This window comes from Periophthalmus magnuspinnatus, chromosome 23 (genome assembly GCF_009829125.3).
Source record: "Periophthalmus magnuspinnatus isolate fPerMag1 chromosome 23, fPerMag1.2.pri, whole genome shotgun sequence".
In the NCBI taxonomy this organism is placed as follows: Eukaryota; Metazoa; Chordata; class Actinopteri; order Gobiiformes; family Gobiidae; genus Periophthalmus; species Periophthalmus magnuspinnatus.
Window position 1 is genome coordinate 958,927 of NC_047148.1, and position 18,812 is coordinate 977,738.

At 40.1% G+C, this 18,812-nt stretch overlaps 1 protein-coding gene across 1 annotated transcript; it reads right to left on the reverse strand.

Moving 5' to 3' along the window:
- Positions 1–21: 21 nt before the first annotated feature.
- spx (spexin hormone) lies at positions 22–8,673 on the reverse strand. Its single transcript, XM_033989174.2, has 6 exons — positions 8,659–8,673; positions 8,449–8,532; positions 5,511–5,565; positions 4,465–4,527; positions 1,298–1,384; positions 22–98 (listed from the first exon to the last, which is right to left on the reverse strand). The coding sequence occupies exons 1-6, from the start codon at positions 8,671–8,673 to the stop codon at positions 34–36; spliced, it is 369 nt and encodes a 122-aa protein (XP_033845065.1). The 3' UTR covers positions 22–33.
- Positions 8,674–18,812: the final 10,139 nt, after the last annotated feature.

Here is an 18,812-nt window from a genome sequence, read left to right on the forward strand (position 1 = left end):
GAGTGAAAAGGGTAGGGCAAGGGGTAGGGTCAGTCAGAAGTACTGTCTCTTCCAAAGTGGGAGCTCCTGCAGGTAGACCTCAGCGGGTATGTCCTCCACTGCACACAGAGGACAAACAAGATAAACAGGGAGTTAGAAGGGACTTATTGAGTGAAATAGACTTAAACATGTTAAGAGTCTGTCCTCATCACTGACTTACTCAGAGTTGTATTTGATTGATTCATGCATATTCGAGTCTTAACTTTTCACCTATCCCCTATCTCTGCTTACTGCTCCATATTTACTTGTGATTGTTAAAAAAATGCAGACCTTGGGTAATACATGAAGGGTTGAAAACTTTTTTCAACTTTAGAAAACAGCAAATGAGAATCTGCCGGTAGTAGAATGTGTGTATGGAGCGGTAAGATAATGGGGTAGTTTGGCGAGGTACAGAGGACGGTAATGTGGATCACTTCTTTGATGGGCCTGCTGCAGTAGTTTGTGTGCGTGTTTAGGAGGAGTAGTATCGAAGGAGAGAGCTGAGGGTTGGGGTGCAGGGGTAGGGTATGATGGTGGGGGTAAGGTAGTGGGGTAGGGTAGGCTGACCTCCTTGGCAGGCCTGCTATAAGAGGTTGGTGGCATGTGTGTATGGAAGGGTAGGATAGTGGGGTAGGGTGGTGTAGAGTAGGGTGCTGGTTGGTTAGGCTCATCTCTTGGTGGACCTGCTGCAGTGGTATGTGTGTGTTTTTAGGGGGAGTAGGATAGTGGGATGGGGTGGAGGGATAGAGTGGTAAGGTGGTGGGCCTGCTGCAGAAGGTTGAGTTGGAGACTGATGGAGTGGTATGGTGGTGGGGTAGGGTGGTGGAGTATTGTTGTAGAGTAAGGTGGAAGAATATCTCACCTCCTTGGCAGGCCTGCTGCAGGAGGCTCATGGAGTGTGTGTATGTAAATGTATGGTAGTGGGTAGGATGGTGGGATAGGGTGGAGTGTTATCGTAGTAGGGAAGTGTGGGCTTAGACTCACCTCGGTGCGCCTGTTGCACATGGCTGGTAGTGTGTATGAAAGGGCAGGGTAGGAGAGTGGGGTAGGGTGGTGGTTAGACTTACGTCCTTGGCGGGCTGGCTCCAGGAGGCTGGTTGTGTGTATGAAGGGGTAGGGTAGTGGGGTAGATTCAAGGGGTAAGAGAGTGCAGTAGGGTGGTGTTTAGACTCACCTCCTTGGTTGGACTGCTGCAGGAGATTGAGCAGGGGATAGATGGAATGTGTGTATGGAGGGATGGGGGTTGTAGGGTAGTGGGGCAGGGTGGTAGTAGGCTTACTTCCTCCGCGGGTCTGCTGCAGGAAGTTGAGCAAGAGGCTGGTGGCTTCGTCCACACTCAGGTTTTCTGTATTCTGACTGCGAGTTTCTGAGCAGCATCGGGGTGGAGAAAGACAATATGTCAGTCAAGACAGAGGTTTGGATAAGTGTCTCAAAGGATCACTGTTTATGCTCTATCACAGGTACTACTTTTATTATTATTATTATTATTATTATTATTATTATTATTATTATTATTATTATTATTATTATTATTATTATTATTATTATTATTATTATTATTATTATTATTATTATTATTATTATTATCCATTTTCTTTCATTTATCCGAAACCAGGACTTCAGCTATTGTCTCAGTTTCAGCTTCAGCTACCCTATTCAGCCCTTAACAAGAGACTATAGGTGTTTACAGTTTCAGTGTAGTTAGCCCCTCCCCTCAGATAGATTTAAGGCAGTGGCCACCAGCAATCTGACCAGAACTGAAGAAGTGACTTGGATGAGCAGCAAAACGTCTTCACTCCTACAAGATTTGTCCAGTTGACAGATTTAACTTTGTTCTTTGCTATGGATCAGACCTGGACGACTGAGGGTCTACACAGACATCTTTGCCATGGATGTTCCACAGTGTGGTATAAACTTGTTTATCTTTCATATTTTCAATTACAGTGGCTTGCAAAAGTATTCATGCCTCTGGAACTTTTTCAGATATTGTCACAATCACAAATTTAAATACATTTTTTTTTTTAGCATTCTATGTGAATGAGCAACACAAAATGGAACGCAAGTGTGAAGTGGAAGGAAATATTTAACAAGATTTCCAATTTAAAAAAAAATAAAAAAAACTTAAAAGTGCAGTGTGCAAAAGTTTTCAGCTCCCTTTTTCTTGAATGCAACCAGTTGCTTTTAGAAGTTGCCTGATGATTTTGGAAAGATTGAATGTTGACCTAATGACTAAAAAGAGTCCACCTGTGTGTAATCTTGTCTCTGTAAAAATGCAGCTGTGCTGTGAAGCCACACAAGTTTGATATTCTCCTAAGTCCCGAGCTCTTGCATGACATGCTTTATTCATTTCTCTTTGTTATTTGGGCTGACTGGAACCTGATGAGTCTAAATACAAAGAATTATCTTTTTACATTATATAGTTTTTGAGCAAAAATTATATAAATCAAATGTCCTCATATGTGGACATTTTAATCATTTTGATAAAACATTTGAATAATGATTTGCAAAAACTATTTATTAAGACCCTGAACACAGCAACATTTGTCCTGAATGTAAAAACAAAATAAGAAACAATTGTGCCTCTTGGAACAATGTGTCTCATGTGAAGAGCTGCTGACAGGAGCAGAAAGAAAAATAAAATAATTTTAAATAAAATATTCTAAACATTCTAGACTGTTAAAAATGAATATATATAATATATTTGCATTGTTGCTGTTCTTGTTGCTGTTATTGCTCTTCTAAAAATTTGTGTTGTGGCCTAGACAACCCAAAATGTGTTGTCCACATATGAGGACGCCTCAGGAGGATGAGAGAGTGTTGTGGAGCAAATCACAAAATGAAGTCAAACGAGCACACCAAACAAGTCAGAGAAAAGGTTGTGGTGAAGTTTAAAGCGGGGCTCGGATCTAAAAAAATCCCAAGCGTTGAACATCTCAAGGAGCACTGTTCAATCCATCATCCGGAAATGGAAAGAGTATGGCACAACTGCAAATCTACCCAGACATGGCCGTCCACCAAAACTTACAGAACGAACAAAAGCACTCATCAGAGATGCAGCCAGGAGGCCCATGGTGACCCTGGAAGAACTGCAGAGATCCACAGCTCAGGTGAGGGAATCTGTTCACAGGACAACTATTAGTCGTGCATTACACAGATCTGATCTTTATGGAAGAGTGGAAAGAAGAAGCCATTGTTGAAAACCATCCATAAAACGTCTGGTTTACAGTTCACTAGAAGTCATTTGGAGGACACAGCAAACATGTGGCAGAAGGTCCTCTGCTCTGATGAGACCAAAATCAAACTTTTTGGTCTAAAAGCAAAACACTACGCGTGGAGATAAACTAACTCTGCACATCACTCTGAACACACCATCCCCACAGTCAAACCCAGTGGTGGCAGCATGATGCTGTGGGGGTGCATTTCTTCAGCTGGAACACGGAAGCTGGTCAGAGTTGATGGGAAGATGGATGGAGCTAAATACAGGACAATCTTGGAAGAAAACCTGTTGGAGTCTGCAGAAGACGTGAGACTGGGGCAGAGGTTTACCTTCCAGCAGGACGATCATAACGATCATAAACATAAAACCGAAGCGACAATGGAATAGTCTAAAGCAAAACATATTCATGTGTTTGAATGGCCCAGTCAAAGCCTGGACCTAAATCCAATTGAGAATCTGTGGCAAGATCTGAAAACTGCAGTTCACAAACAGTCTCCATCAAATCTGACAGAGCTTGAACTGTTTTGCCAGAAAGAATGGGCAAAAATTTCAGTCTGTAGATGTGCAAAGCTGGTGGAGACATACTCCAAAAGACTTGCAGCTGTAACTGCAGCAAAAGGCGGTTCCACAAAGTATTGAATACTTTTGCACCCTGCACTTTTCAGTTTTTTGTTGTTTTTTTTAAGTCTGGAAATTATGTATAATTTTCTTTCTACTTCCCACTTATGTACCATTTTGTGTTACTTGTTGACATAAAATGGAAATCAAAAAATATTTAAATTTGTGGTTGTGACTTGAGAAAATTTGAAAAAGTTCCAGAGGGATGAATACTTTTGCAAGCCTCTGTACATGCATATATACTATCAAAAACACTTAGTTTGCTGGAGTCACAAAGATCTTGTGCCTCACCAACAACTTTTAAACATGCTATACCTGATTTTTACTGTCTTAAAAACATGAAAAACAGTAGTTCATTTTAAAAGGTTTGGAGTGGTCCAGAGTTATTCCTCACTTACCTCATGCATTCCGAGCATTACTAATTATTCACAATTTAAACAAATCTTAACCTTGGTTATATCTCTGTGATTAGTTTTTTAAAATTTGTTCTCACACTGGCTTTGGTCAGATTTGAATCACATAAAAGAGCCAAAGGTCAGTAAGCTCTACTGATTAGCCCAAGAACACATACTGTAGTTTGTGTTCTTGGGATTGAGAGTAAAATATCTCACCTAAATGTAGTGTGTCGTAGACGTCTCCTTCTTTATGGTCCTCAGACACAAAGCGACGCCCCTCTGTAGAAACACACAACATGCATTTGAGATCGGACCAAAAATCATGAAACAACATTAAAGTGGAACTACATCCACAGTTTTTTTTGCTACTAAACTGTGTACATGGTGTTTTACGGGTGGCCTCCGCAATTTCAAGTACTATGTGACATTATGAAAGACAGCCATGATTATAACCAGGTGTTTCTGATTACAAACCCCTGGCTGCAGAGGCGGAGTTTGAAGTGTAGATCCCTGTTAGATCAATTATGTGGTTCTTTCTACCTCCCAACCCCACCCTCCCACCCCGCCACTCTCCACTTTAGTCATCCAGGTCTGCCCAGTTTAGCAGCTCTATTTTATATGTGGTTGTGGGCAGAGTGATATCATGTGCATGTCAAAGTTAATTTTGGTAGAGAATCCCACACATTTCAGAACAGGTTTAAACTACAGGGTTAACAGATAATAAGACACCATGGATAAACTCATTTCACTCCCCACAGAAGAATTATTTACCTAAATAACTGTCCCATAAGAATGTTAAGGCAGACCTATTATTCAAAATCACCTTTTCAGACATTTTAACCATGTTATAGTTGTTCCTCTTGTTATAATTGGAGTGATCCATACATTTTTAAGCAATCTTTAATCCTTTATTTTCAAGATGGCGCCCCTTTCACCGCCGGTACATACCCACAATTCTGTACTTTGTTTGTTAGTGTGATCTGCAGTTATCCATCATCTCTTTGTTGTGGTCAAGTTTAAGTCAACATCAGCTCCCACTGAGCTCCACAGTTTTCTAAAGCGGAAGTCAGCTGACTTGTTTCTTTGATTAAGTCATTTTAGATGAATAGTGCAATTTAAAATGTGCAGATTATAACATAATGAGCCATGGGTGTCATAGATGATCACTTTAGAGCAGACACAAGCACAATATGTCTTATTTAAATGTTTGTGTGAGTTAATGGGCCACTGGAGCTTTGTGTTGAGCAGGGAGAGTGACGTACGGGTGCCTTTAAGGTAGAGCATGGCCTGTGGAGTCCAGTTCCTCCTCTGGAAGTTCTGTGGACAAAAGACAATATTATCTCTGACATTATGTTTTAAAGGAACTGTATGTAAGATTTTGATTTTGAATTCCATACACATGACCCGTCTGTGTTCCTTAATACAAGGTAAACATGTTCAAATCAAGTATAGCTTTTGCTGATAATAACTCTAATGCAGATTTCTTCTTGATTACAAAAACACTGGACAAGTTTTACTTTGGTGTTTTGGTTCTCCTATCAGAAAGTAGATTGAGCCTCACAGGAGTCTCTCATTTAGGTTGCCAGTTTCAATGCTGAAATCAAGTTGGTCTGAATCTAAAACAATTCTCTATGATCTGAATCATCACTACCTAAACCACAGCATTTGCAGCCAATCATTAATCAGTGCTAGTGCAGCCTCTGCAGCTCAGTGAGTGAATTCTGGAGGTTCTGAGGTTTGAAATTTGGTCACCTACAAACAAGCAAGATTTCTGGGTCTTATAGACCTGTAATGGCACTCGTTATCAGTATAAAGGACATCTGTCCATAACCTCAGACAGTCAGATTCCAAACTCCACTGTGGCCAGGGCCAAAGAGCTGTCAAAGGACAGCAGAAATTAAATTGTAGATCTGCACCAGGCTGGAAAGACTGAATCTGCAGTAGGTAAGCAACTTGGTGTGAAGAAATCAACTGTGGGAGCAATTATTAGAAAATGGAAGACATACAAGACCACTGATAATCTCCCTCGATCTGGGGCTCCACGCAAGAGCTCACCCCATGGGGTCAAAATCTCAAACAGTGAGCAAAAATTCCAGAACCACGCGGAGGGATCTAGTGAATGACCTGCAGAGAGGTTTGAATCTAAAACAACTCTATGACCTGAATCGTCACTACCTAAACCCCAGCACTCGCAGCCAATCATCAATCAGTGCTAGTGCAGCCTCTGCAGCTCAGTCAGTGAATTCTGGAGATTCTGAGCATTGACAGGAGGCATGGCTTGTCCACATACTGAGAATGAAAAAAAAATTGTATGTGTTCTTGTTATGATCCAAAGGTGAACCAAAACATATTTAATAAGGACACAGGAAACAAGGATAAGGGTTCAACGCTGTTTTTTACTGGTTAACTTCTGGTTCTTAAAGCGTTTTTTTAAGCTGTTGGAAAAAAAAAAAAACCCTTAACAAACCCCATGCCCAGAAAAACAAAAAAACAAAGTAACAAAGGAAAAAGACCATAGTAAATTGGCCAACTTAAAATAAGGACTGTGCGCTGGGTAGGCCAACCTTATACAGAGCTGTAGGAGCTGCCAGTACACCGCTGCCCCTACCCTAATTAAAAAAACAACCCATAAACTATTCATCCATTTTCTCACACTTCATCTGGGACTGGGTTGTGGAGGCAGCAGTTTCAGCAGGTAGGCACAGACTTTCGTCTCCACATACACTTCCTCCAGCTCTTCTGGGAGGATCCCAAGGTGTTCCCAGGCCAGCCGTGAGACATAGTCCCTCCAGCAGTTGGTTTTCCCCGGGGCCTCCTCCCGCTGGGACGTGCCTGGAACACCTCTCCAGGGAGGCGTCCAGGAGGCATTTTGAACAGATGCCCGAGCCACCTCAGCTGGCTCCTCATGGAGGAGCCACGGCTCTGTTCTGAACTCCCGTGTAACTGAGCTCCTCACGCTATCTCTAAGGGAGCGCCTAGCCACCCTACGGAGGAAACTCATTTTGACCGCTTGTATCCACGATCTTGTTCTTTTGGTCATTACCCAAAGTTCATGACCATAGGTGAGTGTAGGAACGTAGATTTACTGGTAAATCGAGAGCTTTGCCTTTCGATTCAGTTCCTTCTTTACCACACCAGACCGATACAGTGACTGCATCACTTCAGACGCTGCACAGATCCTCCTGTCAATCTAATCCTGTCTTTCCTTCACTCACGAACAAGACCCTGAGATACTTGAACTCCTCCACTTGCGACAGGACTCTCCACCCACTTGGAGAGGGCAAGCCACCTTTTTCCGGTCAAGAACCATGGCCTCGGATTTGGAGGAGCTGATTTTCATCCCAGCTGCTTCACATTCTGCTGCAAACCGCCCCAGTGCACAAACTATCCTTACACTAAAAAAGAAAGCTAACAATAGCTAAGGAAGAGGCATAGGGATGTCAGTAGGGAGCAGCGCTGGACCCAGGGCACATGGATTGATCCCTGGTGCATGGATTGACATGTACTCTAACCCTATTTAAAAAAATAAAAATATATAGGAAAAAAAATGAGTAACTTCTATGAACTGGAATTAGGGAAAAAATACCACAAAAATGTGAGAGCTGGGACCAAAGTAAGAAAGGCTAACACACTACGACGACGGGGGACTCAAATCCTACAGTCCCAGATGTGTCCTCCTGCTTAAGCCACTAGATGTCCAGACCCGTCTGAAGTTTGCTAGAGAGTATTTGGATGATCCACAAGAGAATTGAGAGAATGTCATATGGTCAGATGAAACCAAAATTGAACTTTTTGGTAAAAACTTGTTGTGTTTGGAAGAGAAAGAATGCTGTGTTGCATCCAAAGAACACCATACCCACTGTGAAGCATGGGGGTGAAAACATCATACTTTGGGGTGTTTTTTCTGCAAAGGGCACTTTAAAAACCCACCCCAACCCTGATGTTTGTGGTCTCAGCAGACAGGCATTGCTGTTGTAGTAGGTGTAGGAGTGTGCAGTACTTGGTTACTCCTATTGTTTTAGTTGTAGGAGCCTGCAAAATTTGGGCTACTCATGTTGTAGTAGCTGTAGGAGTGTGCAGTATTTGGGTTACTCATGTTGAAGTAGTTGTAGGAGTATGCAGTATTTGGGTTAGTGATGTTGTAGTAGTTATAGTACTGAGCGTGCAGTATTTGTTTAAGTACTTTGTGTGTGGACCCACCTTTGGTGCGCTGTAGCAGTACGACACATACGTGGCCAGCAGCAAAGCAGTGAGTGCAGATGTCCCAGCCAATGTCCTCAAACCCTGAGCACGAGAAGCACTGTGTCATATAGTTTTCATTAGTTACTAGGTATTAGGTAGGCTATTTAAAGGGCCCATAAGCTATTTTCTGATTAACGCTAGAATGTTGTTTCTTCATCAAAAACATACCTGGTGGAGTTGCATCTTGTTTAATTCACAAATGTTTAACACACAAACCTTGCATATTTAGGCTGCATGCTTCTCTCAAACCAAAAACACTCTTTTCCTTCTTGTGACGTCATTAAGTGGTAATACAGGAAGTATCATTTGAATAATTTCAGCTCTGGATTTTGCTAACTTTGAAGTGTTGTCACGACAACAAATTTTGAAATACGATATATTGTTGATATAAATATAGCCACTAAACAAAAATACTGAAACTAATTTATACCACTGACAATACTAAAGCAGAATTATCCCCAAAAGTTGCAATAGCTGAACAGCAGAATGAATCACTGTAGTAATTAATTAGTATCTATGAGTTCATTATTCAAAGTTCTAAATCTTAAATCTATTTATTGCAAAAAAACAAACAAACAAACAAAAAATAAAAAATAAAATAAAGATTTCTCACTAGTACAAAGATAAGTACCCCCAATAAATATTGACCCCCAAAATGATTGTTCCATTCCATCTGTCATGTATTGAACGGGAAGTCGATATAGTAATTATCGGGACAGACCTAAAAGTTATAGCTATTGTTTTAGCCTCAATGAAACTGCTTCACTCCATGGTACACCAGCAAATATTAGAGACTATTCGTGGCAATATCAACTTTACAAAAGGTAAAACATAAAATATTCCAAAATAAAAGCAGCAAATTAAAGTTATTCTAGTGTATTTTAACACTACCACTTGATGACATCACAAGATGGAACTGAGTATTTTGAGCAGTGGAGATGTAGAGAGTCCAAAAATCCAGGATTACTCAAACATGTGTAAATGAAATAAAACACAACTCAAGGTGTTTTTGAGTAGGTGCCACAGTGGGCCGCCAGTGGCAAAAACTGTCAATGTGTCCTTAGGCAAGACACTTTACCCACATTGCCTTGTATGACTATGGTGTGTGTGAAAGTGTTGGTGGTGGTTGGAAAGGCTGATGGCACAGATTGGCAGCCTCACTTCCATCAGTCTGCCCCACTGTAAAGCGCTTTGGGTGTCTTAAAAGGCATGAATAATAATAATGCAATAAATTTATAAAGGTTTGACCTAATGATTTTTATTAGTGACTAGACCCAAGAACTCACTCCATTACAACAGACATAGAATATATATGAAGAATATTCATTTTAGCTGTGCCTATTTGGGTTAAATATTACTGGCCTATAGAATCTTGAGATGTTAGCTGACAAATTTGGAATAAAGCCATGGGTTTCTCTCTGTTGTCTCACTTCTATGGCTTCAACTGTGAATAATGATAAAACTAGCAACGAAGACTGATTTAGACAACTATAAGACCACATAAACTAGTATAGACGCATGGACCATTATGGACACTATGGATGACTGAGGGATGACACATCAAAATCAAAATGACTCTATTTATCTCCAAAGGGAAATATAAATGATATATAAACGTAATACAAATATAAAAGAAAGTACTACAATTAAATGTTAAAAATCACATTCTATGGTCTAAAGATCATGGTCTATCGTGGTATTGGAATCGATGCAGAGTATTGAGTGCTTTAGGACTGAGTTTGATATTTTAGTATTGCGATAGCCCTCTGGGAGTCTTGTATTTGTGTCTTCTTTAAACAAATAAAAAATGTACATTAAAAGTATTACTCACCCTCATCTTGTCTTGTCCTGGATGCTGGGTGGTCTGTGGGTGCTGACTCTGGGTCCTGTGGGTGGTGGGTGCTTGTTGAGATGCTGTGTCCTATGGGTGCTTGCTCTGGGTGCTCAGACAGAGGAGCTGCAGGACTCCGGACCCCTGCACCTTTATAGGAGAGCAGGCAGCGGGCGTATTCATGAGGCCAGCCTCTATAGGTCAGGCCAATCTGCTGAAGTGTCGGAGGATTGAACGAGCTGCAGATCAATGAGAGCAGTACAGTGTAATTATCTGACACCAGTCAATCCACCATATTTACACACGCACCACGGCCATAAAGAACTCCACCATCTGTAAAATACATTCTAGAAATAATAAGTTACTCTAGTAATAAGAAAAACTTGTGTTGTTACAAGACTAGAATTTCAATAGACTCCATACACAACACCAATTCTGACACCACGATGATAATAAAAAACACTATTTAGATGATAAAATGTGATTTTTAACATGAAATTGTAGTATTTTCGGTTGCTTCAGGGTCACCACCAAAGATGGCGGCGTGAAAAGTCCGCAGCAACAAATAGATTCGAAACATCCCCTAAGCCAACTTAAGTATCATGTTTTGTTACACTAGTAATGTTTTAAAAGGGGAACAAAATGAAATCCAAGAAAGGTCCAAGGAGGACCACTCTGATACATGAGAAAAACATGAATGAAGATGAAGAAGATGCTAACGATGCTAACTCTGTTAGCCAAAATGAGGGCAGCAGTGAGGCTGGTGGCAAGGATAAACTATCATTAATCCTACAGGAAATTAGACAGATGCGAGGGGAGAATAAAAAACAATTTGGCGACTTAAAGCAAGATATTGCACAGACAAATGTGAGATTGGATGAAGTGGAACAAAAGTTCGTAACTATTGATGATCGTGTGCAGGCGGCGGAGGATGTCATCACCGAGTTAGTGAAGCAACAAGTGCAGCTTCAATTAAAAGTATCTGACTTAGAGGGGCGCTCCCACAGGAAGAACATAAGAATTTACGGTGTCCTGGAGAGGGCTGAGGGGTCTACGGCTGTATCAGTTATTCCCTTTGTGGAGCAGTTACAGAATGCAAAGAGATAAGGAGGATCCTTAAAGCAAGCAACATAAGATTCCAAACCTGTATCCAGCTTGACTTAAGGTCTTCCTGAAGGATGAGACAAAGATATATGATTCAGTAGAAGAGGCTGCGTCAGATCTGGCGGATGGGGGTTTATCGGTAACGAGGGTGGAGCACCTGGTTTCTTCTCTGGCGAAGCTAAACTTGGAAGCAGCGTGGGGACGATGCAAACAGGGATTTAAGGAAAAGCTACAGGTGTTTAGGCGAGAGGCTACAGAGAGCACCAGCATGATGGAGCTAAAATGGACAGGTACGGAGTGGATATATTTTGAGAAGAATTTAAGGACTTGGATGCAGGATGTGAACTAACTACTGTCGCGGGCAATAGTGAAATGACTGACTGTAGAGGGCCCTCGACGCCAGGTAGGCCAAAGAGGATATCCCTCAGAGACAAGGTCCAATAGGGTCTGGACCTCTTCTTTTGAAGTGGGTACGAATGCTCTCAGTTTAACCGTTTGAACTATTACAGTTTAGTTGTAGTTTTTGTGTTGGTGTTTGTTGTTACGTTAAAAGGGGTAGCTACACAATGGTCTTGACTGGAATTGAGTACGTTATTAGACAAGGGAAATATGCATAGTGGTGTATTGAAATGCATTTCCTTTAATGTTAATGGGGTATTAAATCCAATTAAGCAAACAAAATTCTTTCTAAACTTAAAAAAGAAAAGGCCCAAATAGCTTTTCTCCAGGAAACACATATGTCTGGGCTAGAACACGCAAAGCTTCAGAGACAAGGATTTAAACATGTATTCGCCTCATCATATAAACAGGCTCATAAAAGAGGAGTTGCCACATTAATATCGAGTGGACTGACATATGAACATGGGTCCGAGATTATAGATGAGTGAGGACGATTCATTAAGATTACTGGTAGATTAGAGGGCATTGATGTAACTTTGATAAATGTGTACGCTCCACCAGGGAGTGATTGGCTCTTCTATAAAAGCATCTTTGAGCTGATGGCCACGTCCCATGGATTGGTGATTTGTGGTGGCGATTTTAATACCAGGCTGGACCCAAACCTGGACTCATCGAGAACTGGCACCCAGAGCAACCCACTAACAAAAAAGTTAGAACCTTGATGGAGGAGCTGGGTGTTATAGATGGAGAAATATGCACCCAACAACCAGGGATTATACACATTTTTCTAGCCCACACTCTGTATACTCGAGGACTGATTATTACTTTGATTTTAGTTCTGATAGACTTAAGATAAAGGATTCTCAAATATCAACGGTGGATTTATCAGACCATAGCTCAATAGTCTTGTTGGTAGATTTAAAAAAGATACAAAGATAACCTTGTGGAAACTTAATTCATATATTCTTAATGATTCCACAACAGTGGAGAAAATCAAAAAAGACAATAAAGAATATCTGGAAATTAATTATGGCAAAATTAAGCCCACAGTTTTATGGGATGCATTAAAAGCAGTTTTAAGAGGGAAACTTATCTCTCTAACCGTATTTATGACAAAAAAGTAGAGGTCAACTTCTGGCAGATCTACAGGCAAAATTGAAACAGATGCAAAACAGGGACAGCCAAAACATCAATGTCCAGTTGAGAGCTGAAATAAAGATGGTACAAAAACACATAGATGAGATTTATAATTTAGAAGTGCAAAAAACGCTGATGTTTTTGAAACAGAAACACTATGAGGTTGGAGCAAGATCAGCAAAAATCCTGGCCAATAAATTATGAAAACAACAAAGGAAGAATACAATTTATAAGATTAAAAAAAAAAAAAAATCCTACTACTGGTCAGGACGTAGACTTAAGGGCGAAAATTAAGAATACTTTGGGAAATTCTATCAAGAGTTATATGCCCAACCACCAGCAGTTAATGACAAAAGTATTGATAGGTTTTTGAATGAGCTGCCTAAAATCCAAGATTCACAAAATGAGATGTTAGTGAAGCCAATCACAATTAAAGAAATAAACTTTGCCATAACAAAGTTAAAATCTGGTAAATCCCCAGGCTCTGACGGGTTCACAGGAGAGTGGTATAAATGTCTGAAAGCGAGTCTGGCACCACTGTTGTTGTGAACATTTAACTGAGTGTTATAAACGGGTGAAATACCTCCCCCCTGGAGTGAAGCCATTATTTCACTGATCCCAAAAGAAAATAAAGACAAACAAGAATGTGGAAACTATAGACCTATAAGTGTCCTCAATGTGGATTTTAAATTATTTACTTCTATATTGGCACGTTGATTGGAAAATATTCTGCCAGAGATAATTAATCTAGATCGGACAGGATTTATTCATCAAAGACAAACATTGGACAATATCAGGAGGTCACGTATAGAACACGTAACAGGGCAAAACACTGAAGCATTAATAGTGGGGCTAGATGCAGAAAAGGCCTTTGATTCTGTAAGGCGGCTTTTTTATATAAAGTAATAGGCAAATTTGCTTTTCATGATAAATTTATCAGAGTGATTCAATCTCTATATTCAAAACCAACCACACAGATAAAGATTAACGGTGATCTCTCAGATCCATTTCAGTTGGAAAGGGGAAGTAGACAGGGCTGCCCAATTTCTCCACTGATATTTTTTTCTATTCATTGAGCGTCTTGGACAATTGATAAGACAAAGTCCCCAAATTAAAGGGGTGACAATGGCAGGGGTCGAACATAAGGTGGCAATGTTCGCAGACGATGTACTAGTTTACACGGAGGATCCTGAGAAGCCATTTAATGAGCTGATGACTATGTTGAAAGAAGTTGGAAACCTATCTGGTTACAGGCTTAATATTGCTAAAACACGGGATGGCCATTAACTTCACTGCTTCAGCAAAACTACAGGAAGGATATAATTTGAGTTGGGAAGCAACGGGAATCAAATATTTGGGTCACAATGACTAAAGATCTATCAAATCTATTTCAAACTAACTATGACCCTCTGTCTTTAGTGATTAGTGTCTTTAGTGAAGAGGATTTGACCAAAAGACATAACTTGGGGAAGTTTTAACAGTGTTTATTTACAAAAATGTAAAAAGGCAAATGACGGTAGATCAGACGGTGAAGCGGGAGTGAGGGGTTAGTTGTGGTCCAAGGGAAAAGCGTGAGTAGCTGAGTCAGATGGGGAGAACAGTACCAGTACAGGGAAGCAGGGTCGTATGTGCTCGTACTTCCTGGTTCTAGTCAGGACCTGAGCAGCAGTGTTCTGGATGTACTGCAGCTGTGTTAAGGCTCGTTTGGAGAGGCCAGTGAGCAGGCCATTACAGTAGTCTAACCTACTGGAGACAAATGCATGGATAAGTCTCTCTAAGTCTGGCTTTACCCTAGTATACCTTTGATTTTTGCAATGTTTTTAGATGGTAAAAAGCTGCTGTTAAAGTTCAAGTCTGGCTCCATTATTGGCCTTAGATTTCCTACCTGATTTGAAGGTTTTAGTGAGAGACTGGAGGTGACTGCTAACACCTTTTCTATGTTTCTGTGGGCCAAAGATGATGACGTCAGTCTTGTCTGAGTTTAGCTGGAGAAAGTTGTTTTGCATCCACACACCTGTAGGGCATCCTACAGGTCAGGGACATTTTCTCTGAGACACACTTTCCAATTTCAACAAAGTACTCCCTGTTTTCTAGATAGGACTTGAACCAGTTTAGTGCAATACCAGAGATTCCACCCAGTCCTGTAGTCTCTGTAAATGACCGACAGTGTCAAAGGCAGCACTCAGATCTAACAGGATCAATACTGAGACTTTGCCTGCATCAGTGTTCAGGCGGATGTCATTTGTCACCTTGATAAGAGCAGTCTCAGTGCTGTGGTGCAGTCTCAAGTCTGACAAACGAAATTTATAAGAAGTTGTTCATTTGGAAAAAGTTAAGTTGTTGGTGAACAACTTTTTCAAGGATTTACCTAAAAACAGCAGATTAGAGATCGGTCGGTAATTGTTCAATATTTTGGCATCAAGACTGCTCTTCTTTAGGAGAGGCTTGATAACTGCTGTTTTCAAAGCTCTTGGGAATGTTCCGGATTGAAGTGACATGTTAACTACAGCAAACTGTTGAACACAGAGTTTAGAAATCTAGTGGGTAACACATCGAGGCAGCATGCAAATGAACTCAGACTGGTGGGGATGTCTTGGACAGTTTTGTCAGTTACAAGTGCAAACTGAGTCAGCTCTAAGTGTCTAAGTGGCTGCAGGGGTGTTATATGCATTGTGGAATTGCCCTGAACCTTGTCATTAAATAATAATCCAAACTCATTGCAGTTAGATGTGGAAACTACACGAGGACTGTAATAAGTCATTACATTATTGGCTGGTTTTATATCTTTGGCCTGACAAGGAATATTTTCTGTGATAATGTAATAACTTTCATTTGTACCAAAATGACTATGCAGCACTGCTGAATCCTTTATGTATAATTGAAATGAATAAAATTGAAAAACAAAGTAAGTACAGAGCAGTGGGCGTGTATCAGTGGCAGTGAAGCAAGGTTGATCATCATCATCATTCAATTCTGTCAGCTGCACAAAAGTTTTAGAGTGAAGATGTATTGCAGCTCATCCAAGCAGCTTCTTCAGTGATAGCCAGTATGCTAATAGGTGTGAGAACATCCATTAGGGGCCTGAACGATTATGCAAATCTAGCATCGTTCACACTTAGTGCATTTCAATAGTCCTAGCCAATAAACAAAGTGTAAACAAATGTAAAGGTGTGCTAGTTTCATTGTGGTTAGCTCCTCCCTTCATATAGATACATGGCAGGGTCTACCAGTAATCTGACCAGGACTGAAGAAGCGGCTTGGATGAACAGCGCAACATCTTCACTCTGAAACTTTTGTCCATTTGACAGAATTAATTATTTTGCTATGGTTAAAAGCTCTGAAAAGTCCATTTTGCATAATAGTTTTAAGAATGACAGCCTTTTCACTTTGCTAATGCATCTATTAAAATTGCAATTTTGATTGGATTGCGATTCATCTTGTAGCCCCATTTCACCTTTAATTGAAGAAAGAGAGCAGAGCAGAGGTAAGGCACCAGGCCAGCTTTATTTGATCTTGTCCTCTTCCACTGTTCTAGAGCACAGCACAGGGGCTGCACTTTCTTTAGAGTTACACTTTCAACAAACAACCTGTACATTGCAGAGGGCCTCTGACAGCATACTTGGAGTTCTAATACATGAAGTGATAACTCTTGTGTAAACATTTTGGCTATTCTTCCCACTGTGATAAGTCTACAACCAGTGACAAATGCTTAAAAGGCATGTAAGAATTTGATTTTAAATTCCATAAACTTGACCCATCTGTATCCTCAGGTACAACCTAAACATGTTCAAATCAAATATAGCTTTTACTGATAACTGTAACGCTGATTTACTATTAGTTACAAAAACATCTCTCTCATTTGTGTTGTCAGTTTCAATGCTGAAATCCAGCTGGTTTAAACCTAAAAAGATTCTGAATTGTTACTACCTAAACCCTAGTACCTGCATTCAACCATTAATCAGTGCTAGTGCAGCCTCTGCAGCTCAGTGAGTGAATTCTAGAGGGTCTGAGCTTTCTCATTCTCAGTATATGGACAGGTCATGCCTCATGTGAAAGACTTGTATGTGTCCTCTGTCTGCAGGTTAAGGCACTAGCAGCACAGGTTCAGTTATGATTGTAGTACTTATTTCAAAATCTGAGAGCACAGACCATATACAGTTCCTTTAAGTTGACATAAACAATTTGAACCATAGACTGTATAAAGAAGTGGACTAAGGGAGTGTGACATCACTCATAGTGTTCAGCTCCAGCTAAATGAAGCTCATCGATGCTAGCAGTTAGAGGGGCGAATTTGGAGTCAAGCGAGGCTGTTGAAGGTAACGTCCCTTCTTGCCCACACCTCTGGTTTGGCAATGGGTGTGGGCTTAGCAATGCTGTCAATAAAAACTGTTGTTAACATTGGCGGAAGTGACGTCAGCGAAAGAAGGCACCTGATTGGTCTGTTATTAAAGTTCATATCTTCATTTAGGTACAAAATTAAAACACATAACAATGTAGAGCAGGTGAAAACAAACATTTTAAGAATAAAATGACGAGTCTGAGGGCAGCAGTTACAAAAAGAGGGGTAATGTTTTTTCAGTAAACGGTGAATTGGAACCAAAATTGACAGAGCCGGAAGCGCCTCCATGGTCACCTCCTATTTGGGCCACAGTGGCTAGTAGGTTAGATATGTCCATATGTCCATATGTCCATATGTCCATATGTCCATATATATATATATATATATATATATATATATATATATATATATATATATATATATATATATATATATATATATATATACACAGTCTATGATTTGAACATTTGAGCTTCTTGCACCTTATCTTTAGACAGGATTCTAATATGCACAATCTCATCTTTGGAAATAACACACATTACCAAGTTCTTTTTTACTGACCTATTTCTCAGTATATACCTACCAGCCCACTCCAAAATAATAGACCTAATAACTAAAGAGTGGGGCTAAAGGCATAATCCTAAAAACATGGCACATAAACACATATAGACTTCATATATGCATGAGTGCCTGTTCTCACTCAGGTCCTCGTTTGCAGTGGGACAAAATGGAACAGAATCAACAAATGATATATTACATGGTCTTACAAATAACTTTTATATTAGTGGGACCTGTGTAACTTTTCTATATGTATGGCATTAACCTCCATGGTGGCAAATAGGTGACACCCGCCAAGCTACAGGTCAGATCAGTGAAAAGGCGAGCCCATTCACAGTAGAATAATTGTTTTCAAGGTATTATCTGTTAGCAGCAAAAATACCTGATGCTAAATATATACTAGATAAGTAAGGCAACAGGTAAGGTAACATCCAAGTCAAAGTGATAATCTCCACGGAGAGAACCTAAAAAGTTACATATTGTACCTTTAAAATGCACCTTTCCTGAAGCTATAGTGAACATAAAGTAGAAAACAAAAGTTTACATACATGTTTTTTTCCCCTCACTCTCTGACATCCTGTTTTAGGTATATTAGGATTATCAAAATAATTTATATTCGCTAAATAACAGAATAATGAGAGAATTTTATGGGCAATTTTTCATTACTTTCTTCAAAGTCAGAAGATTACATTCATTTATATTTCATAGTACTTGGTATCACTGCCTGTATGACCTTTGACGTTTTGGATATTCTTCCACAAGCTTCTCACAATAGGTGGCAGAAATTTTGGCCCATTCCTCCTGCCAGAACTAGTGTAACTGAGTCAAGTTTGTAGGCCGCCTGGCTCACACATGATTTTTCAGATCAGCTTTTTCAATTTTCAGTTTCAATAGGATTGAGATCAGGCCTTTGTGATAGCCACTCCAAAACACTGACTTTATTCTTCTTAAGCC

Bases quoted from the DNA above. Each gene is read 5' to 3' on its own strand.
- spx (XM_033989174.2), bottom strand. The intron at 5,566-8,448 runs GTGGGTCCACAC...TTTTGTCCACAG, and splicing joins ACTGCTACAGCGCACCAAAG to AACTTCCAGAGGAGGAACTG. The intron at 1,385-4,464 runs GTGAGATATTTT...GATGCTGCTCAG, and splicing joins CTACGACACACTACATTTAG to AAACTCGCAGTCAGAATACA.